This window comes from Acipenser ruthenus, chromosome 3, assembly GCF_902713425.1.
Source record: "Acipenser ruthenus chromosome 3, fAciRut3.2 maternal haplotype, whole genome shotgun sequence".
NCBI classification, from domain to species: Eukaryota; Metazoa; Chordata; class Actinopteri; order Acipenseriformes; family Acipenseridae; genus Acipenser; species Acipenser ruthenus.
In genome coordinates, this window is record NC_081191.1 from 67,914,927 (window position 1) to 67,939,902 (window position 24,976).

General features: G+C 39.1%; 1 protein-coding gene across 2 annotated transcripts in view; it reads right to left on the reverse strand.

Annotated features, from left to right (window-relative positions):
- Positions 1 to 24,976, reverse strand: part of LOC117435279 (lethal(3)malignant brain tumor-like protein 3) — a 115,619-nt gene that overhangs the window by 60,474 nt on the left and 30,169 nt on the right. For both annotated transcript variants that reach the window (XM_034058322.3, XM_034058321.3), the window contains 4 exons: positions 17,175 to 17,260; positions 16,659 to 16,769; positions 4,579 to 4,693; positions 3,077 to 3,179 (listed from right to left, as the gene is read on the reverse strand). In XM_034058322.3, the coding sequence (XP_033914213.1) occupies positions 3,077 to 3,179; positions 4,579 to 4,693; positions 16,659 to 16,769; positions 17,175 to 17,260 (415 nt within the window). The remainder of the gene's footprint in view (positions 1 to 3,076; positions 3,180 to 4,578; positions 4,694 to 16,658; positions 16,770 to 17,174; positions 17,261 to 24,976) is intronic.

The window sequence follows — 24,976 nt, forward strand, 5'->3', positions numbered from 1 at the left end:
ACACTATTTATTTCTTCAACAGTTTTGTAATAGCTTTCCACTATGAATGTACAAATATGTATAGTTGTAAAAAAAATTTTTTTTTGATGATGATGATGCTGTGCCTGTGCGTCTCATGATTGCAGCACAGTTTGATGTGGGTGTAATTTGATGTTTGTGTTACAATCCTTATAAACTGTTTTGTATGCCCACTGCTGATTATTTGTAAGAAACGGGATATAAATAAATGACATACCAGTCCCAATTTTCTCGGGAAAGTCCCCTTTTTAGGGAGTACATCAAAAGTAAAATTTTACTTTTGTCCCGCTTTTGGGTAGTTGTCCCATCTGTTACATCCAGGAGGCCTACTCTGCCTCTTCCAGTAAGCACCAACAAAATCAACAACATTTCAGTTTTGTTTTAATTGCAAATGTTAATTTAATTATTTAATTCTTGTTGTTTTTTTTTTTTTAAATGGTTGCATTACAGAAGCTGTACGAGCCAACATCAACATCAGTTTCGTGACACTTCCGTCTCAGCGCGTATGTATCACACTGATTTTTAAAAATCAGTATAGTACGTGTTGTATTTGGGATCCAGGGACCAGCTTTGTTATAACCGAAGGTTCCTAATAATTGGGATTTATAGCGAGAGTGTACTGTATTTCATCGGACTACATTGTGCTAATCTGCTTTCTGAACCACAGCAGCAAAGATGATGTCACAGGCCTTGGCTCGTGGCCAAGGGGAAAATTGCAGTTTGTTTTCTGAACTTTGGGTGATTCCATTTCTCGGCTAAAAAACAGGTTGAAGGTAGTACATATACTTTTTTTTTTAAAGAAAGGAAACAATACCCGCAAGTATCATTATGTAAAACTGTGAAAATGACAGGATATGTTCAAATTCCTTTGCCTGTCACCTTTAAAGGTACAACATTTGTTATGGGGATTATTGAAAGAACAGGCATATAACTGGTAAATGTTTGTCTGGCTGTCGATTTCTCATCTTCAGTTTAACCCTCTCTCTGCTGGTGGAATCTTGCACTCGTCTGTGTTGTTCACCTGGGATTTATTTGCAGTCTTTAACATTTTTACCCCTTTACTTTTTTTAGATTTTTTTTTAAACCAATATTGCTCAGTTAGAAAAAGTGTTTTATTGCTTCCAATAATCTCCTAGGCCCAGTAGTTAGAGCAGGTAATTAATCATTTGCATCTGTCTTGATAGCACAGCACACAGTGCCAGTGGTGATAAAATATTGAAATCACAAGTCTGGTTCTACTCAATCTGGCTAACTTCTTTTTTTAAAAAAGTGGCTGTTAGCCACTACTTACAATGGGCTCTCAGATGTAAAGCTGTGACGTTCAGAGGCAGCAGCTTTATAATAATTTGAGTTAACCACGATTGAACCTAACCTAGAGAGTGGTAGAAAGCAGTTGTGCAGCAAATATCTCCAAGTATCACCCGGAAACCAAAATAATCACAGAATAGGGCATCCTTATTTGGCCATTGGACAAAGTGATGGGTACCACTTTTGTCCAGGAGTGTAACCATACACTTACGTCACCATCCGATTGTCACAAAGACGGCCGGAGTGGGTGGCGTCAGACCAGAAGCAGGAAGTAAACAGACAGACACTTGGAGTTTGGTGGAGCTGAGCGAATGGTTTCGCTCAGCATTTAATAAAACGGCACAGAAAATAAAAGGTTTGAAACACAAAAAACACTGGACACGGCACTACACGCCAAAATAAAGAGACAAACAAAACGGACTACACAGACAAAACACGGTGAGTGAAAACACTTAACTATTCTTCTTCTTCTTATTATTATTATTACCTCCGTCTCCAATCCCGTTCTCCACTCACTGAACACCTAACCCTGACTGAATGAAACGTGCATCTATATATACTGTTGTGCTGGGATTCAATTACTAATTAATTATTCACTTGAATCCCAGCACGTGAATTAATTCTGTGCAACCCCGTGCTCACATATTACATTTAACCAGCACGTGAAGTGATTTGTGCTCTCCTCGTGCCTAAATACAAATCTACACTTTTTAAATACACGTGAAACACAGACCCGTTTACATCCCGTGTACCAATGACTATACACCGACATTAACACACGCACGCAACATACAACACATAACACACTATTGCACACAGGGGCGGGGCACATTGCCACACCGATACACATTGCAATATGCAATATCATACATGTTATGGTCCTGAGGGGCTACTTGTCTGATGCATAATAAGATTAAATTATAATTTCAAAAGAGATACTATTTTGTTAAAAGTAACACATGAAATGAGATAGGAAGAGTATGCATGCTAACAACTATAACTTGCACTTATTCTTTATTCAAGAACCATATGGTGACTACAATGGGTTATGTTGTGCTTTTGGTCTTATATGCAAATGTATCATTTGAATGAATTGCCACGACTCATTGATATAACCCAAATAACAGGGAAGCATAACTAGAAAAAAAAGCAGACAAAACAGACCTAATAACTCAGCAGCACTGTAAGCTACACAGAAATCACTGCCTGACATGATCCAAACGTCTGCAAGTCATCTGCAAATTAACAATGTTTGCAATAAGGGGATTCAAAATACAGCTTAACAACATAATAACCCCTAAGGTTCAAAAATTCGGGTTACATTCTTAAAGAAAAACATGAAAAAGCAAAAGAGGAAAGAAACTCCCACAAAACAAACCAAACACGTTACCAATCTGTTTAAGTGAATGCATAAATAAAATGAAGTGGTCTGACTCATTCCACCAGACAGACTTTTAATAGAAGGCGGCAGTTGTTAAACCTGAGTATGGTAAACAATGTTCCTGTGTCAAAACCCTTGCCTGCATAAGCATCATAACACAAAATAACGTCTGACTAGCAGGACTGCTGTCAGAAGAGGCTGTACGTAGGGAAGGATGCATTCGTGGGTGTCAAATAAAAAAAACAAAAAGGATAGGCAAACGATTTGATAACAGGAATTTAAAATTTTAATACCTATCTGTTGACAGTAATTTAGTAATTGTGATGATTTAGTAAATGTGGTGATTATGGGGAATGGTTCAACACTCACCTATGGTGTCCTGTGTATCTTGCCCCTTTGATGTGGCCAACTCCTCTGCATCCAGGTGTCGGGCACACTCCCTGGCTTGTTGTGGTCTTAAGGTCAGCTGGTCCTAAAAAGTAGGCATAACGGCAACTGAAAAAATATCTAATTGCACCCTATTGCTGCTAATGAAGGGTTCTGTCACAGAGACTTAATTAACCCTTGATCACAAACATTGCTCAAATCCAGCAATTAATAACTACTTTCTCGAAAAAGTTGGAAAAAAAATAAAAATCCATACACCAGCCCATGCTGGTTGCATAGAATTTCATTGTATAATATAAGGGTTATTGTATGCCATATTACATGAGTAATATGGAGCTGTGACAAAGATCTACATTCATTGATATGTTCAGAGGTTAATTACAATGTGGCAGTGAAAAGGTTAATTTCTACTGGACACCACCTGTAATGGATTTTTTAAAGAGAATCATAGAATACAACTGTATGCCAACTGTATAGTCAAAGCATGTTGGCTGTATCACTGATATGGCCACAGGTTGAACTATGAAGCTTAAGTAAGAAAATAATGCAGCTGTGTATCAAACATTAAGACAGGAACTCAGTGTTCTATCTCTATGACCCCAAAATGGCAGCCATATTAGGTTAGAGGTCAATGTCAAGGTCATCAACACATTAAGCATGCAGGGTTTATATATCACTGTGGCAGAAAAGGTCACACTATGTCACAAAAGGGTTAATTCTTCTTGCATGACACCGACGATAAAACTTGACCAAAGGGATCACAGAATATATATCACAGAATATATAAGAGTATGATACTCATTTCTCAGAGTGTTCGGTCTTGAGCATCCAGAAACCAAAACGTCACATGTCCCAAATATGGTGGCCATCTTAGGTCACAGGTCAAAAAGAAGGGTGCTGTTAGATTTTGCCAGAGGAGCTATAATAACACTGACAATTTGAAGTAGGGTTTGCAAAATCATACACGCCTTCTACACTGATTGCTTTATCTCATGTGTTCAAGAATGCAAAAAGGTTTTTAGTGATTTTTTTTAACTTCTCTTGGGGTAGGGTAGGCTGATTCCAGTAGATGCTAAAATAGAGACATTCTACTATGAAGGGAAGTTATGCTTCAATTTAAAGAGCACCATAATTTGTACAAAACCTTAATGCACATACCCAAGAAACCAGGAGCAAAGTTAATAGTCAAAAGTGATCAACAGTCAGTCTCAGCCCAGAACAAAAATGTTTTGGCAGTTGTTTGGTTATTTGTCAGCGTATAAGAACACATGAATACTGTACAAGAACAGCTACTGTACAAGAATAAACCCATTATTAATTAACTTTATTTGTGCCTAGAGTAGCTTTCTTAAAAAGCATATAGCTATAAAATCAATATAGGTGAGAAAAAAACTCAGGTCAGGTTTTGTTCTATTTTTTCAGCAATATTGACTTGAGCTTTTAATAGAGAAGGTACACACAAGAACTAAAGAGTATTTACTTACTGAGGGGTAATTCTAGAGGGTGTCCTGTCCTTGCACACCATCCTACTGGGTGAATATCGGGTGTGTCTGAATCGATCCAGAAATCAAACTTGCGACTCCAGCCATCAAAATGGACCTGTTTGAGTGAGACAGACAGATGCTGCATACATGATTAAAACCAAATACTGCATAAGCAACCAGCATTCATATTTGTTGTGAAGGATATAAATGATATCTTCAAAATGGTCATCAATGCTTGGTATAAAAGAACAACCACCTATTTTTTTATGTACTTCTGATGGACTGAGCATGCAGGTTATTTCTTGGAAACTACTTGTCTTGATTTGATGAAACCAAACAGACATATGCGATGAGATGCTATTTGGATACTGCAGAAATATGTCATACTAAACAAGTTTTTCGTGATATTGATACCTTTAATTTGTCATTATATTCTAATTTGTGGGGCAATATATGTTACATATTACTAATAACCCTTTTATTATATAAAATCTTTAAACAGCTTAATTTCTTTAGCAGACGCCTTTATCCAAGGTGACTTACAGAGACTAGGGTGTGTGAACTATGCATCAGCTGCAGAGTCACTTACAATTACATCTCACCCGAAAGACGGAGCACAAGGAGGTTAAGTGACTTGCTCAGGGTCACACAATGAGTTAGTGGCTGAGGTGGGATTTGAACCGGGAACCAGGGACCTTCTGGTTACAAGCCCTTTTCTTTAACCACTGGACCACACAGCCTCCTTAATATTATACATAATTACAAGAAATAATTATCCTACACATTTTGTGCATAAAATGTATATACAAATGTGTGTTTATTATTGTGTGTACAAATTTGGGTATCAGTAATTCCATGAAGTACAGACATAACAAAATTCTGTTACAATCTTCTTGTTCATATTTTTTTATCTGGCTGTCAAATGCATAATTCAGTTTAGACACACGATAAAGAAAGTCAAGGCCCGGCACTCAATAATTATATGGTGTGTGGAGGGAGGGGAGGGAGCAGGTCACATCATTTTAATTTATAATTTAGATGCTTTGTAAACACATTTCCAGTGGGATGGTACTACGTCAAATAGCATGACCGCAGTGACTTTCATTTTCCAGCCGAGTGATCCATAGAGCTTTTATGGATTTACTAGCTGTTCACTGTTGTTAAATAGATTTGTATTATACCCCCCCCCCCCCCACTAATACTATATTAACAAATACTTCCCCATTCAATTTTCACACTGTATTTTTAAAATGAACTTGTTGATTGACATCGAGACTATTAAAGCAAAAAATATATATTAACATTTTCTTGGCGTCATCAATTAGCACAAGGTGACACGGTGAATAACTATAAATGCTACTTCATACCATTTATTAAATTTTGTATCTTTAAGAAGAATTTGTTAAATGTAGGCTTTACATTTTGTTTACTCCCTTGGCTTTCCTTAATGGAAAATCATGATTTATTTATTATATATATATATATATATATATATATATATATATATATATATATATATATATATATATATACACACACACACACACACATACACATACACATACACATACACTGAGTGTACAAAACATTAGGAACACCTTCCCAATATTGATTTGCACCCCCTTTTGCCCTCAGAACAGCCTCAATTCGTCGAGGCATGGACTCTACAAGGTGTCGAAAGCATTCCACAGGGATGCTGGCCCATGTTGACTCCAATGCTTCCCACAGTTGTGTCAAGTTGGCTGGTAGTGGATCTCTACTCCGAATAGCTTGTTCTATCTCATCCCACAGATGCTCAATTGGACTGAGATCTGGTGACTGGGCAGGCCACTGCAGTAAGCTGAATTCACTGTCATGTTTGTGGAACCATTCCTGGACAATCCTAGCCTTGTGGCATGGGGCATTATCCTGCTGAAAAAATCCATTAGCAGATGGATACATTGCTGCCATGAAGGGATGCACCTGATTGGCAATGATGTTCAGATATCCTGTGACATTCAAACGTTGCTCCACTTTTATCAAGGGGCCCAATGTGTGCCATGAAAACACACCCCACACCATCACACCACCAGCCTGCAATGTTGACACACGGCATGATGGATGCATGTACTCATGTGGTTTTCTCCATACCCTAGTCCCCCCATCAGCGTGAAACAGCAGGAACCAGGATTCATCAGACCAGGCAATGTTTTTCCAATCCTCCAGTGTCCAGTGTTTTCGTTCCTTAGCCCACTACAACTGCAGTTTCTTGTGTTTTGCTGAAAGAAGTGGAACTCTGTTAGGTCGTCGGCCGCCATATCCCATTCGTGTCAAGGTACAACGAGTTGTGCATTCTTTTATGGGTCTTTTGGCACCAATGTTGTACTGGACTGTCAGTTGACTAACTGTAGCCCGTCTGTTGCTCTGCACAATTCGTGTCAGCCTCCTTTGGCCTCTTTCATCAATGAGCCGTTTTCGACCACTGGCCTGCCGTTGGCTGGAAGTCCTTTGGGTGGTGGACCATCCTTGATACACACGGGAAACTGTTGAGCGTGAAAAACCCAGCAGCGTTGCTGTTCTTGACACACTCAAACCGGCGTGCCTGACACCTACTACCATACCCCGTTCAAAGGCACTTAAATCTTTTGTCTTGCCCATTTACCCTCTGAATGGCACACATACACAATCCATGTCTCAATTGTGTCAAGGCTTAAAAATCCTTCCTTAACCTGTCTCCCCTTCATCTACACTGATTGAAGTGGATTTAACAGGTTACATCAATAAGGGATCATTGCTTTCAACTGGATTCACCTCGTCAGTCTATTTCATGGAAAGAGCAGGTGTTCATAATGTTTTATACACTCAGTGTATATATACAGTTGTATGCAAAAGTTTGGGTACCCCTGGAAAAAATGTATGTTACAATGAATCTTTCAGTGAACAGAAGTTGACCTGACCCCTACATGGTACAAAGTTAAACATGACACCTTTCTGCAAATTTTAATACAGGATTACTATTTATTTGCATTTATTACAGATTCAAAATAATAAACAAAAGTGAAAATGGCGCATGCAAAAGTTTGGGCACCCTTTTGGACCATTCTTAATTACTTCTTAAAAAGATGATTACTAAGGTCCAGAAAGGTTAATTCACTCATTGGGCTTCAATTAGTCAGGTGAAGTCAATTCCAGTGTTGAACTATTACTCTGAAGTAACTTCATACCTTCTAATCTGTCAGACTGTGATGGTTGTTCTGCCTGGTTTCCAAAACCATGGGCTCCTCTAAGCAGATGTCTGAGGACTTGAAAATGAAGATAATTGACTTTCACAAAACAGGAGAAGGCTGTAAAAAAACTCTCTCAACGCTTCCAGCTAGCAATTTCAACTGTCAGAAACATTGTCAAGAAATGGAAGTTAAATGGAACGGTTAAATTCAAGGCAAGATCTGGAAGACCAAGAAAAATATCACATAGACTTGCCCGAAAACTGGTCAGATCTGCACAACAGAACCCACAGGTCACTGCAAAGGACCTTCAGAACAGTTTAGCTGACACTGGAGTAGTTGTTCACAGGTCCACAGTACAGCGTACCTTACACACAAGGATATGCATGGGAGAGTTGTCAGAAGGAAGCCTTTTCTACGACCTCATCACAAAAGTCAGCGTCTAAAGTATGCAAAAGAAAACCTTGACAAGCCTGAAGCTTTTTGGAACAATGTGCTTTGGACCAATGAAACGAAAAATGAACTGTTTGGCCACAACCAAAGGAGGTAGTTTTGGAGAAAAAAGGGTGAAGCATTTCAAGAAAAGAACACCTTGCCAACTGTTAAGCACGGGGGTGGCTCTATTATGCTTTGGGGTTGTGTGACAGCCAGTGGAACCGGAAATATTGTGTGGGTGGAAAGAAGAATGGATTCAACTAAATATCAACAAATCCTAGAAGCTAATGTTCTAAAGTCAGTCAGGACACTGAAGCTGAAAAGAGGTTGGATATTTCAGCAAGACAATGATCCAAAACATACCTCAAAATCAAACATTAAATATTTACAAGAAAGAAGGAGAAAGGTTTTGGAATGGCCATCACAGTCCCCAGACTTGAATATTATTGAAAATCTGTGGGGCGATCTCAAACATGCAGTGCATGCAAGGAGACCTAAGAATTTTTCTGAGCTGGAAGAGTTCTGCAAGGAAGAGTGGGGAAAAATTCCAAACGCAAGATTAGAAAGACTCTTAGCTGGCTACAGGAAACGTTTGGAAGCAGTTATATCTGCCAAAGGAGGTGTTACCAAGTACTAAGTGACAGGGTGCCCAAACTTTTGCACGCGCCATGTTCACTTTTGTTTATTATTTTGAATCTATAATAAATGCAAACAGTAATCCTGTATTAAAATTTGCAGAAAGGTGTCATGTTTAACTTTGTACCATGTAGAGGTCAGGTCAACTTCTGTTCACTGAAAGATTCACTGTAACATACATTTTTTCCAGGGGTGCCCAAACTTTTGCATACAACTGTATATTGTAAGTATTAATATTGGTCTTACACTGAGAAACTGTTTTCATAAAATGTTGTTGATGCAGAAAAATAGTTACCCCGGTAACTGAACAGTACCTCATAGTGCACTGCAGTAGCAGTTACCATGCCTACTGCATTACCGGGGTCCATCCCTACAAAATGTACTGGTATTCAATATCACAGTGCAGACTGAGTGTTTTTATTTATTTATTAATTTTAATTGTTTATATAGCTTGGACTTTCAAATGCCTTCCTGAAATACAACTACAGCCACCAGATGTTACTTTTGTCAGAGTTCATGATATGTTACTTCTGGTTGAGAAAAAGGATCTGTTAGCACATGTTTCATTCACACAGGGCAATGGGGTGTAAATCATTTCAAAAGGCAATGGAGAGTCAACAAGCTCCAGTTATTTTATTCAGTGTATATTAGGAATGTAAGTCGGTTCTGATCAGTTTGATTTTTCAGATGTTTATGACGTCCCATCGTTTTTGGTTTAAAATGGCATAATTTCTGCAGCAGTGTGTGCTCAAGGACAATGTTATTGACGCGATGAGGTTTCGTCTGTGGAGAAAAAGCACCAAAAAAAACAAACAAACAAACAAAAAAAAACATTTTAACATTTAACTGCTCTGTGTGAATTCTGACCTTTTTACTAGAATACTTTTTCTATTGATATGCATGGGATGCTTTGGCCTATTTTAATAAATGAGATACCCAACTTGCCAACTTGCCTATTCGGCATGGCAGAAAAAAAGAAAGCATAATGATGTTGTTTTTCCAGTAAATGATTAATGTAATTTATGCTCCAAGAATAGATGCTAGCTTTATGAAAAACAGATAAAGTTTATGCACCATTGACTAAACTGATGAAAACGTCAATAATATCAACCAGCATTCAGCATGAGCATGAACACATCTGATGCAGATCATAATACAAAAACACCAATTAAGAATCCAAAGGCCCCCCCCCCCCCAACACTTTCATGCATTGCACTGTACTAACACAGCACTTCACTGTATACCACAATGGTCCTAATAATAACAAATACCAAGAGAAACAGTAACCTAATAGGAGCTAAAAGGTAGTAATCAAGTTTTCTCTGATACACATTTTACAATTAAAATGAGAATAGCATAATATTTGCTATTTTAAATCAACCGGACACTGATCTCTGATCATTTTCTAGAGAAGACAGTCATTCTGTTATTACTCAACAACGGAACGGCAAATAGAGCAGGTCTGGGAGCTGACACTAATTAATGACACCTGTTATAAAACCACTGCTTACTGATTAAACACATAACACTGAAGCTAGGGCCCTGTTCTCAAAAAGTTAAGCCTTTCAGTGAACTGCAATGAAAATGTCAGATAAACACATGTAAATAAATAAATAATAAAGTATAAATAAATAAAGTTACAGTGTGACCATTGGTATTGCTGTGGCATGTAATAATGGAACTCAAAAAACTTGCAAGTTTTATTATTACCTCGTAATTCAGGAGTGCCATTATCCCTTAACCCTTTAAGGACAAAGCGTTTTTCAGTGGGATGCTCCCTCAGGACCAGGTTTTTTTTTGGCTGTATTTTACTCTCTCCCTATAAAAATTCACTAAAAATCTATTCAGTAGATAGCACCGTGTAAAAGTATGGGAAGTGGCCCACACCCAGGATGAATGGACCTCAAAAAGAAAGTCCGGGTGCACAGGGGGTGACACCTGAGAGGGAGCAGGATCATCCTCAAAAATGTAGTGCTTCCGCGTCTCATCTACAGGCCATGGAACCTGTAAGGCCTCAGCGGCATAAGCTCTGCTGACAACGAAAGATGCGCTACTGGTATTGCCCTATCTGAGTCTCCTTCATCAGAGGGGAACTCTTGTTCGCCCATTCCTCAGAGGCGGTAATAGACAGCAGATCTTCTTGCTGCCATTCTGCGTTTGTTACTCCCTGCTGCTCCAAAGGCACAGAGGGAGTAGGTGGAGCAGTGCGCTCACGCAGTAGCTTGGCTAACAAGGTGCCCTGCTGGCTCTTTCTCCTCCTCTTCTTTGGAGGAGGAGAGCTAGAGGAAGATGAGGAAGACCGCGAAGGCATTCTCTTACGTGAAGCTCTCCTGTTCTCCCTTGGCACAGAGCCATCAGGGGAGGATGCAGCCCTCTCTTTTTGAGATTACGATGTAGGGGGGTGATGTCCAGGTAGAATGGATGAAGATCACTCAACAGAGCTGCGAGACACTCGCTTCTCCAGCGTGCGCTTCGGAAAAGATGCACAGAACCCACAGGAGTTACGGTTAATGAGTGCCTCTTTCACATGCGCTGGACCCAAACAGGCAGCACATCTGCCGTGCTTGTCCTCCACCAGTCTTGGACACATCGCAAGAATGAAAACCCGGCATAGTGTAACAGCAGTGGTGTACAAAATGAACAGTATTCGTAACCAAAAATTAGCTGTGTCAGACAGCGCAAACAGCAATGCCACTTATGTGACAGGCAATAGCACCGTAATAAAGTTAAACCAGGCGAGTCACCCTGACTAAGTCCGCTGGTACTGGTACAGGGATGGTACTGTTTAACGTTGGTTACTTTTTTAAAACCCGAGGTATAGTAACCTAAGAGGGTGACCTGAACATGGGTGAACCGCTCGTCTTAAGTACCTGCACTAGTACAGTACTGCACAGTCTTGAACAAATAAGACTACACTCTGATCTGATTCAAGTATTCAAAATTCTAAAAGGTATTGACAATGGTGACTTTTTCGACCTGAAAAAAGAAACAAGGACCAGGGGTCACAAATGGAGATTAGATAAAGGGGCATTCAGAACAGAAAATAGGAGGCACTTTTTTTACACAGAGAATTGTGAGGGTCTGGAACCAACTCCCCAGTAATGTTGTTGAAGCTGACACCCTGGGATCCTTCAAGAAGCTGCTTGATAAGATTCTGGGATCAATAAGCTACTAACAACCAAACAAGCAAGATGGGCCAAATGGCGTCCTCTCGTTTGTAAACTTTCTTATGTTCTTAAGGTTGTTCAATCCTCAGGAAGGGGCGACGGAGCCGCCAGCTTCACATGGGGCACAAGGCCGCTGTGGTACTAACGAAAACCACGGCTGAGTGCACAATATGTGCAAGTAGTAATTACTATAAGCACATAATAATAAATCACATTAATTAGTGTAATTACACAAGCGAATAAGCAGATATAAGTAACTTGATACTTATCTGTTCGTAGTTTCTCCTACTTTCAGGTTGGATGAAAGGAAAAATGATGATGATGTCTGTGTCTGCAGTCCTTGTATGCCCTTGGGGATGGGCACGACTGTGTCACAGGCACCAACGTGCAGCTTTGATATATCTTATTCAGGTTATCAGGGTCTTTGGGTAATGATTACATTTTGTACTTGATAGGGAATCAACAGTTAAACAGTTATTATTTTTATTTTTGCTGAGTGTTTTAAAAAAATGAAGCAACTTCAGTATGGAGTGGATGTTTTTTTCAAATTTAAAAGGACAGTTCCAAATTTCTAGGCTTTTCCAGTCATCTAACATAGAATTATGACCGCTCTTCTGTGAACCTAATTGGCTGAGACATACCAGAAGGTTTATACTGTAACTGAGATCAATGTATTTTTGGCTCTGCGAGAGCGGGGGCGGAAGATGACTCAACGTTGGACAACACGGTTAACGACTTAGGAACGGAAACGGATATGAGTATGGAGAGTACTTCACAAAAGACTAGTTCAAGATCTGCAGTTAACAAAGACATGGAACTCCAGGTTTGTGTCTGCGGCTGGAGCAAGGCGACAACGGTCAGGGGTTTGAAGATTCATCAAGGGAGAATGAAATGCTTGAGGGAGAAGGGACAAGGGCCTCGCATTGATCAGTACTTCTTACGAAGTCAGTCAAGTCAGTCGAATGAAATCCAGCGACAGGAAGCAAACCACAGTTCGCAGGATATCAGCACCCCTGTCATAGATGTGAGGAGGACTTGCATGGACACAGTTAGTGATGAACCTAATGATCCTTGTGAACCCGGTCAGACAAACCAGCATAAGAGAGAAAAGAACCTCAACGGGCACAAGCCTGGAGTTAAATGGCCAAGAGCTTGTGAGAAAACTGCATGGGACACAGTAAACACAGATCTCTGCGTTGCATTGGAAAGATTAAGTGGAACAGTTGAAAAGAAGCTGGATAAATTTGGGGACATCATCTACGCATATGGAAGTGAGAGGTTTGGAGTTGAAAAAAGGAAGGAAAAAGTACAAACTATTCCTGGAAAGTCTAGACGGCAGCAGGAGATTGAACGCTTAGTTAGAGAAAGGAGACAGCTGAGGAACCAATGGAGAAGAGCAGAACAAAGTCAGAAGGAGGGACTCAATCTCTTACAAAGGGTCATAAAAGATAAGCTTGCAACATTGCGCAGAGCTGAGCGCCTACGGAAACGCTACAAAAAGAAGGAGCGTGCGAGAGCTAACTTTTATAAAGACCCATTCAAATTTGTAAAGAAGTTATTCACCAGTGAGAAGAATGGCACACTAAAAGCATCTAAGGGTGAGCTGGAGAGATATTTGGAGGAAACACATACAGATTCAAAAAGGCAGGAGCCTATGTCAATTCCGTCAGACATCCCACCTATCAATCCACCAGAATACCAAATGGAGGACTGTGCACCTAAGTGGAAAGAAATAGAGCAAGCTGTGAAAAAAGCAAGGGCTTCATCATCTCCAGGGCCTAATGGAGTTCCGTACAGAGTGTACAAGAGTGCTTCAGGAGTTCTACGAATTCTGTGGAAATTGATGAAAGTGGCATGGGAAAAACAGGTTGTACCAAGAGCATGGCGCCGAGCAGGTGGAGTCTTTATACCTAAAGAAAAAGATTCTACAAGCATCAGTCAGTTTCGTCCCATTTCCCTATTAAATGTAGAAGGCAAGATTTTCTTCAGCATTATTGCTCAGAGATTGTCAGCTTACCTATTAAAGAACTGCTTCATTGACACTTCAATACAAAAAGCGGGCATTCCAGGTTTCCCAGGTTGCTTAGAACACATCAATGTGATCTGGCAACAAATTCAATCAGCTAAAAAGGAGAGGAAGGAGCTCCATGTGACATTCCTGGATTTGGCTAATGCATATGGTTCAGTGCCACATGAACTACTTTGGGCAGCATTTGATTTTTTCAGTGTACCGATGACAATAACAAATTTAGTGAAAGCCTATTTTGGAGATTTGCAATTCAGTTTTTCAACTTCAGAATTCAGCACTACATGGCAATGCCTAGAGGTTGGAATAATGGCAGGATGCACCATTTCTCCACTGGCTTTTACCATGGCAATGGAAGTAATCATTAGGGCATCAAAATGGGTAGTAGGAGGAGAGCGCTTGGCTTCTGGAATGCGACTACCACCAATTCGAGCATACATGGATGACATGACAACCATGACTACAACAGTAGCCTGCACTAATCGATTATTGGGCAAATTAACCAATAACATTGAATGGGCACGAATGCAATTCAAGCCCACTAAATCAAGGAGCATCTCTATAATTAAAGGCAAAGTAGTAGATAAAACATTCTTCATTAATGGTGAGGCAATACCAACAGTGTCTGAGAAGCCAGTGAAGAGTCTTGGGAGATGGTACGACGGGGATCTAAAGGACACAGTTCGTGTGGGAGAAGTTAGACAACAAGCAGTGGAAGGGTTGAAGAGCATAGACAGCTGCGCTCTACCAGGTAAACTAAAACTCTGGTGCTTTCAGTTTGGTCTACTGCCGAGGTTGCTGTGGCCACTGACTGTGTACGAGGTTTCTTTGACAACAGTAGAGAAGCTGGAAGCTTTAATCAGTTCATACATCAGGAAATGGTTGGGAGTTCCACGCTGCCTCAGCAGAGTGGGACTTTATGGTAAAGGAATACTGCAGCTACCAGTCTCTGCTCTAACCGAGGAGTTTAAGTGCGCCAAGGTCAGACTGGAAATGACATTAGTAGAGTCACACGATAAATGCGTAAGGGAGGCAGCACCTGTGTTGAAAACTGGAAGAAAGTGGGCGGCAAAGAAAGCTGTGGAAGATGCAAAGGCTGCCCTTCGAATTGGTGATATCATGGGGCAAGTTCAGCATGGAAGAGGGGGTCTTGGTTTCAGTTCAACTCCTCCAACATGGCACAAGGCGGCCCCAGCTCAAAGAAGGAAGCTGGTAGTCAACGAGGTGCAAAAGCAGGAGGAGAGGATGAGGTGTATAAAGGCCATTTCCCAGGCCAAACAGGGAGAATGGATGAGATGGGAGAGTGTGGAACAACGCAAGATTGGCTGGCAAGACCTATGGTCAATGGAACAGAGCAGGATCAGTTTCCTCATCAGGTCAACATATGATGTTCTCCCATCACCACAGAACCTAAACCTCTGGGTAGGAGAGGATCCCTCATGTCCTTTGTGTTCATCACCTGCAACATTAAGGCACATTTTGACAGGATGTAAGGTGGCTCTTAGCCAAGGACGGTTTACTTGGCGCCATGACCAGGTGCTGCGATGTTTGGCCTTAGCATTGGAAGACAAGCGTAACATGACCAATAAGTTGCCACCTGTTCCATCAAAACATTACACACAAAAGACAACATTCCTCCGCCCAGGAGAGCAACCACCAAGAAAAGGTGTTAAAACCAATCCTCGCCCAGGACAACTGGAAGCTGCTAGAGACTGGAATATGCTGGCAGATGTTGGTCAACGGCTTATTTTTCCACCTGAGATTGCCACCACTAACCTTCGACCAGATATTGTCTTGTGGTCTGGATCAGCACGCCTTGTTCACCTGGTAGAGTTAACAGTGCCATGGGAGGACGCTGTAGATGAGGCGTATGAGAGGAAGAAACTGCGGTATGCTCAACTAGCCACTGAAGCGGAACAGCGAGGATGGAGAGTTCGGGTTTACCCAGTGGAAGTGGGTTGTCGAGGATTTGTGGCACACTCTACAACCCGGTTTCTCAGAGACGTCGGATTCAGTGGCCAAGAGTTGCGTCGCACAGTGAAGAACTTATCTGAAGCAGCAGAGAGGAGCAGCAACTGGCTGTGGTTGAGACGGAAAGATTCTGGCTGGGGACAGGTAAGTAAGCTGGGCTGAGTTGAGTGGGGGACGGAGGGGGGTGATGCTGGGACGCCAGAATCACCGTCGAGCCCTCTTGAGGTGTCGTGGGCTAGTCGACGAAACACTGAGGATGGAAGGTGCCCACTTGAAAACCCCAGAGATGTACCCTACTTAGCTCAATCCAGACGGTTGTCATGCTGATGCGCTGGGGAGGCCGCACTTTGGTTGATCCCCGGAGCCAGCATCGCAGCCGTTGTGTGTGCTGATGCGCCAGGGAGGCAAAATAAGCTGATCCCTGGAGCCAGCATTACACTTCAGCCATTAACACCAGACAGAAGGATATCTACATCATCATATGGAAGGAAACGTAAATGGATGGAGACGCATATGGATCACATTAGTTTACTGTAAAGCTACGTCTTAGTTGGTGCTTATCTTGGCGAGAGCCGAGTTCAAATCAGCATGAAGTTTTAATATCTACTCTCGTGTAATGGAAATCTAATAAAATATCCTTACCTTTATTCTGTAATCCTCAGCATCTACCACAGTGGCAACACGTAACAACATAGGGTTGCGTTTATCCACAGCCTCAAGCTTCATATTGACCAGGAAACCATGAGCTGGTCTCTGCAACAAAAATTGCTTGTGTTATTATGTCTTCATTGTTATATGTCTTGCCTTTTATTCAGCTGCACTATCCAATTTAAACAGTTTCTGAAAATAGCCACTGGATACAAAATGGTACACTAAATGTCTAACATGGGCAACTGGTTCTACGTTATAATTTATATAGATATGAAATATGAATGCAATAAGGTAAAAAAAAAAAAACAACTCTGCATTTATTGAGCTAATTTCTTAGGATTGCTCACTGAAATGGAATGATATTCTTTGATGCAACAAAACCAGAATCCAGGTAAAATTTATAAGAAACTGATGAACTTGCCTTTTCTTCTGAAAAAGATTCAACACCAAGTACACCTGCTGTAGGGTTGGTTTGTAAAAAGGTGGAGTCTAATCAAGAATGCTTACCACTTTAAAAGATGTAACTGTAACTGCTGAAGTGCCTGTTTCTTCTAAATATTTTTCCCAAGAGAAGTTTTCTGGATTGGGGTATCCTAAGGAAAAATAAAAAGAGGTTTCCTCAAATGAACTTCAAAACAGTCAGCATTTAGCACATTAATTTATTTGTACAGCATCTGCCATATAATAAAAATAATATGTACACCCTATCTTATAATACTTGAGAAACAGTACTGAAAATGTTTTTCCTAGGATAGTATTCTGAAGCATACCAAAAGATAACAGAAGAGCTTGTCTGAGTTTGTATCTGTATCAGGGAAGCCTTGGCTATCTGTATCAGGGGAGTCGTATCTTGTTTCTTAACTGTGTGTCCCTTTGTTATTAGCATTATTAATGAATCATTGAGATCTGGAATTGTTCCTTCACCCCTTAAACTTTCTGCTATTGCTTTATTTAAAAAAATAAAATAAACAAATTTGGACTCTGAGGTGCTGTGCAACAACAGGCCAGTTTCAAATTTACCTTTTCCGGCAAACATTTTAGAATGGGTGGTAGCATCACAACTTCAGTCACATCTAACGTCTAATGAGCGCTATGAACCTTTACACAGCACGGAAACAGCCTTAGTTAAAGTGGTATAATGACTAATTAATGGCTGCAGAGTCAGTCTCTCCATCTATTCTTGTTCTTTTGGACCTCAGTGCAGCCTTTGACACTGTTAATCATGATATTCTTTGACATCTAGAGAACTATATTGGTGTTTTGGTGTATGCTGGTGTCCCTCAGGGCTCTGTCCTGGGACCTTTTTATTCAGTATCTATATGCTCCCTCTAGGTCAAATAATTCTTGGTCATGGCATTAGTTTTCATTGCTATGCTGACGACATGCAAATCTACTTGCAGATACTGCTTTGGCGGTTTCTGTACTTAATATCTGCCTGACTTAAATTAAAACCTGGATGCAGCAGAATTTTCTGAAAAATCTTAGCAAGACAGAGGGCATGCTATTGGGTTCTCTGCACCAAATGCGTAAAGTTAGTAGCTTTAGTTTGGTCATTGGTTGGCTTGAGATTAGTCCTATGTCTGAAGTTAAAAATCTAGGTGTTAAATTCAACTGTACGTTGTCTTTTAAGGTCCAAGTTAGAAATATCGGTAGAGTATCTTTTTTTCATCTATGAAATATCGGTCGCCTTAGATCATCTTTGGCAATGTTTGATGCAGAGAAACTGATACATGCCTTCATTTCATCGAGAATTGACTACTGTTATGCCTTGTTTGCAGGTGTTTCCACTAATGTTCTTAATAGGTTGCAATACATTCAAAATTCTGCTGCTCGAGTTTTAACAAAAAAAACGAAAGCATGACCATATAATGTTGTTGAAGCTGACTATGTTGTTGAAGCTGACACCCTGGGATCCTTCAAGAAGCTGCTTGATGAGATTCTGGGATCAATAAGCTACTAACAAACCAAACGAGCAAGATGTACTGAATGGCCTCCTCTCGTTTGTAAACTTTCTTATGTTCTTAAGTTCTTAACACCAGTTTTATCATCTCTCCACTGGTTACCAGTTAGATATAGAATTGACTTGCTGCTGACTTTCTGACATACTTTTAAACAGCTTTATATTTTAGTTTTTGCATACAGTAAGATACAATATATACAGTGCCTATAGAAAGTCTACACTCCATTTCAAAATGTTCACCTTTTGCTGCCTTATAGCCTGGAATTAAAATGCATTAAAATAGTTTTTTTTTTCATTTATCTACACCTCCTACCCCACAACTTCCAAGTGAAAAAAATATTCTAGAAATGTGTAGAAAATTAGGATAAGTGTCCGCCCCCCTTGTAATAGCAATCCTAAATTAGCTCAGGTGTAACCAATCGCCTTCAAAATCACACACCAAGTTAAGTGGCCTCCATCTGTGTTAAATTGTAGTGATTCACATGATTTCAGGATAAATTCAGCAGTTCTTGTAGGTTCCCTCTGCTGGGTAGTGCATTTCAAAGCAAAGACTCAACCATGAGCACCAAGGCGCTTTCAAAAGAACTCCGGGACAAATTTGTTGAAAGGCACAGATCAGGGGATGGGTATAAAAAAATATCAAAGTCTTTGAATATCCCTTGGATCACGGTCAAGACGATTATTAAGAAGTGGAAGGTGTATGGTACCACCAAGACCCTGCCTAGATCAGGCTGACCTGTTGTCAGAGGAATAATAATAATCATTAAAAAAAGAAACTCAAGCAGAACACCTGATTTTTGTCCCAGATTATTATTAGGGCCTGGGAATTAAGATCCAGTAGAGAGCTGATAGGGGCTGCTATATTTTTAAATGAGAAACACTTTGATTTTATTCTAGAAATAAATGACAAAATATAGAAGTGCATGTCTATATTTTCTTTATTTTTCATATGATATACAAAAAAATTAGCACTGAGTCTGCCAAAATGTATTGTTGGACAACCACTAGTCTATAGCTATATTAAAAGCATATCTTACTAGATTGAACACATCTGAAAATAGCATTATAAAAACTGGAACTTTCAGTATAAATAATTTGCCGTATTTGCTGTGCTGACTAGCAAATCTGTTTTAAAAGAATTTCCTGAAAATACTTCTCAAAGCTGATTTCCAGAAAATGTGTGGGGGAAGAAAATCACGGTATGATGACAAATCAATTTAAGAAGTTGTACAGTATGTGTAACACTGACATAATTCAATCACATTTCCTCTTATTCAGCTTTGAGAAGCCTTTTCATAAACATATTCTTTTATTTTTTTCTGGAATAGTTAACGGTAATTCATCTAAACAGAACACAACAGAAAAGCACACAGAACATAGTATTGCAGATAAGTAATAACAGGGATATATGTTCTCATCCAAGGCTAACAATGTGTCATGGCCAGGTCCTGTTGAAGGGGAGTACCCAGTCTGGAAATATGGGGATGATTTCAGCGAATAATATGGACATTAAAATAGTCAAGTACATGATTTACATTAAAAAATAGAGGGGTATTTCAGCCCTATTGTGCATTATTTAACTTGTATAATTTGTTCATAGCAGTGTTGTTTTTCATACCCCTTTTTATGATATGGTGAAACAAAATATGCCTCGTTTGAGTTTTATTTTCATTAAATATTTATACTAATTTAGGGAAAAGTGTATTCTTTTTTTTAATGTTATTTTTAAATCTTAGTTAGCATTAGTAATGTAGCACGCACACACACACACACACGCACAGTCGAAAAAACAGTATCGGGGGGACTGAAAGTAAATATGACGTCAAATACAATGATAACATTATTTATAAGTTTGAAATGGAGCGGAGGAGTACAAACGGGAGGTATAAAGCATTTAACCAAATACCCACGATCCTGATAATAGTAAATATGGCCCTAAGTCTCTTAGCAGTGTTTTGTAAAGAAATTGATTAGAGCTAATAAAATTTTTAAAAAGTGAAAACACTGTAAATCCGATGTATTTTACTTATAATTATTCCATTATTGCTTATAAAGACCCTGAGAATAAACATTTATTATGACATTGCAATCACTCAGGTGAAACAATGTCTTGTAATTTGCCCAAACATCAATATTATTTCAACAAAACTTTCAGGAAGTATTGTAAAGTCCATGTATCTCTAAGCAGAACACATAATAATGTTCCCCAGAGTGTAAAGAAAAAAAACGACATCATGTTTTATGTTATCATGTTTATGTAAATACATCCCAAGCAGAGCAGAGCATGATAATTAAAGTGCAAAGTGAAAAGTGCATTTGTTTTTGAGGGACAATGTGGATACTATGCCATGAGCACTAATGCTTTTAATCAGTTGACTAGTGATAAATAAATCAGAAGAAAAAAATTCAGCCAATTTCAAGGTTTATAACGCAGAAGGTGGTCAACTGTAGTTTAGATTATATAAATGGGTATTTTAAATTGGTTCAGTGATATTTTACACTGTATTATTAGACTGAGTGTTGTGTGCTTATATATCTCTGCTTCACAAATACAGCACTTTGATTGGCTTGTGGTGACAGCATGATTTATGTTGCACATCCAAGAAACTGCATTTCCAATAAAAAAAAAAATTCTGTTGTACTAAAGCAATACATTTTCTTGCTGACAGCAAACTTTATATTATCAGCTTTGGTGCAGTGGTGCCGGTGGATTTTTTTTTTAATGTATACTGTTGCATAAGAGATAAAGCAGCAACAGAGTATTTAATTACCAGAAACAAGCGCTACAGTATCTGGAATCTTCTGAATAGCATTCTCTGAGGCCACATACCTCAAGACCCTATGATCCTAATGCAAGTGCTAATGTACAGGTGTTCATCTTCAGGGAGCTTAATGCAATGCTTATTCTCAATCACCTGGAATAATGAGATTTTGTTTTCCAAGCGCACTTTAATGTCTTTTGTCTTTCATATCAGAAGCATTAAAAGTTATTTGCACATAAACTATTGAAAGACTGTTTTATCTCTTTACTGTTCAATAATTAGGCCATATAGAACAAGTATATCATAAACAAATATACTGAGCCTTTGGGCCACATTTACGAAAGGGCATTTCATTTTATGGTGCATGATAATTGCAATTACTGTTTACGTTAATGATTTCCGTATTTACTATTGCCATTTTATTCATTATCGTGTGAAATAGTGGGTATATTATGGTGCACACTCATTTTATTGTACCATACTATGGTAATCGGAATGAATATGTGACTTGTATGGTAAAGCATGAGAATGTATTTAAATGAGGCACCCCGCTTTGAATAATGAGATGAGCTTCAGTCACACCGTATTTACTAAAGGTCAATAATTGTATTGTGCATATTAAAGTGAGCAATAATTAGTTTGTTTGGACACCAGGCTTTAACCATTGATAGGCATGCTATTGAAATCTATTTTTCTGGACTGAAAACTAATGATGTGCAGTTCGATTCTTTTTACTGACTAAAATTAATTTGATTCATTCAGGTTTAGTGAATCAATTCAACAGATTTGTTCGTTTGATTCACTGATTCACTAATGGGAAATAAATACATCTTGCTGAATTACTTGGTTATAAAAATTTGTTTGAATGGAAAAATCTGGCAGCAAGGGCCATTTAAGTGTTCACTTAGTGTGCCGCACCGTAAAAAATATATACATATATATACATACATACATTGTAATGTACGTGACAATATCTATATAAATTGTATGTAGGCCAATACACTCAAGTATACTACTTTACACAAAACACATTAACTTGAAGCAGCTTTCCTAGATCACTCACAAAAAACGAAATATCACAAATGTAATATAATGAAGTAAATATAATATTTTACTTTCAATGGAAATCTCAAACAGTAAAAAAAAAAAAAAAAGGTCAGAATATATAATTCAAAGTCTCAATATTTAACTTATATTCCAAAATATGTTTTTAATAGCACTGAAAAAAAAGTACTGACAAGCTGTGAAAATACAAAATAGCAAACAGTACCACTTTGAAATGTATGTTTTTATGACTTTCTCGCACACTTGATAACAATGCTCATTACATGTTCTAATTCTGCAACTTTTCCACATAATGCCTGTTGATGCAGAATCCAGTGTAAGAAAATGGGTACTTCTGCATTTCTTTCTTTAATTTTTCCCAGCACTCTGCTAGCCAATCCACTCTTTTGCTCAGTCATATATGGTGCACCCTCTGTTGTAATCCCAGTTAGTTTCTTCTGCACTTCCCATGGCTTCTTGAAATTAAAAAAGTCCTTTCCTTTCGTTGAGACTCCATAGCTTCTTTAATTTCCAGTAAACTCAAAATACGTTGCTTTGTGCAGCATACCATAGTGACGTTGTATGGTATAATCTTTCATAAATGCAACCATTGCACTGCAAATCAGACATGTTGCCTTGTCGTCAAAATTATTCAGTGAAAAAATAATCTGGCTAACGATTTTGGAATCTTCTGTGTTCTGCCTCCACCCTTCACTTCCGTGATATCTCCAACTACTTTTTTGCTACTGATTTTAAATGTTACACAAAGTAAAATAAATAGTTTAAACAAGCCTTCGCTTCACTATCCTAATCGAAATTATGTGCATGAGGACATTGATCCTGTGTGCTATTTGATTGGCTATTTTTTCTTACTCTACACTTAAATGTGCCCCCCCCCCATCCTTGGCTGGGAGATAGTTTGCTCAAAACAGGTTGGCTTGTGAGCGTGTGACAGACATCACACACTATGTACCGTCATCGTGTATGAATTATGCTCGTGCTCACTCAGTGCTTAAAAATTACGCTTGATTGATTCAAAACATGTACATCGGAGCTGAGAAGCAGGAACCTTATCTTAAAGTATTTTGTAAGTGATGTGCACTCCGTGCACGAAAAAGAAAAAAGCTCAGCAACAGACCTTTCCCAAAAGGATGCGACTGACTTGTTTTACACAAATGACCCAGTTATGTGGCCAGAGAGAATAACTGATTTTGACGAGAGGCAAAATATTGTTAGGTTTTGTCAAACAAGCCATTTTTGACCTTAGAGAATTAGCTAAATCTATATACCATTAGATTCGGATGGTCGGTCATTCCTTGAGTATCTTCTGTATTCAAAATCACCAAATGGCCAGAAGGTAATGAGAAATTGATTAACGTGGAGCAAGAGTAAAGGAGCCTTATTTTGCACCCCTTGTTTTCTAATGAGCTGGAGAAAAAACCTTATAGCGCACTGTGCAAAAAAGAAGGGTTCAATACGGCAACTGGCACAAATTATATGACAAACTTCCCGTGCATGAGAGGAGTAGTCAGCATCAGCATTGTTACTGGCAATGGAGAAACCTGCAGCAGGCTTTACAAGGTAGAGGGATCGATAGTCAGCTTCAGAAGCAAATACAATCAGAAGCAGAAAAGAACAAAGCTTTATTAGAGAGACTTTTGGATGAAACGTTATTTCTAGCATCTAGAAATTTGGCACTTCGAGGAAGCAGTGCCACAATTAACGATGTTCACAATGGCAATTTCTTGGGTGTACTTGAACTAATATCGCACTATGACCCCATTCTGCGTGATCAGTTACAAAAGGTAAGACAAAGTCAAGAAAAGGGAGAAACAAATGCAAGCTCATTATCTATCCTGGGAAAATCAGAACAAATTTATTGAATTATGTGGTCAGCATGTTTTGAACACGATTCTGTGATGTGTGATGCTACTCCAGACATTTCCCATAGAGATCAAAATGTACTTATTCTGTGGTATGTTCATAATGAGGCCAGAGAATGGAAAATGAATGAATGTTTTATTGAGTTCACTGATTTTTGCAAAAAAGAGTGGGCAGGAAATTGCAGAAATGCTGCAACAAGGATTCCAAAAACATGGCATTGACATTGCAGATTGCAGAGGACAAGTTTTTGACAACAGAGCCAATACGTCTGGAAAAGGCATACAAGCTCATATCCGTGAAAAAAAAACAAACACTTGCCATATATTCTTGCGCTTCTCATTCTCTGAATCTAGTTGGAGTGCATGCTGTAGAATCATGCCCCAAAATAGCCACTTTGTTTGGCTGTGTAAATCGGCTATATGTTATTTTCAGTGGCAGCCCCGGAAGATGGGCTATTTTGAAAGAAAAAACAAGTTGCTCTCTACATCGCTTGATTGAAACGAGGTGGAGCGCTCGAATCGAAACAATTCGCCCTGTTGCAAAACACCTTCCCAGCATTACTGCAGCTCTAGATAGTATCGTCAAATCGAGTAAACTGTCTAATGAAGCCAAGTCCGAAGCAAAAGGTCTGAAAATCTACTTCAAGTATTTTACTGCAG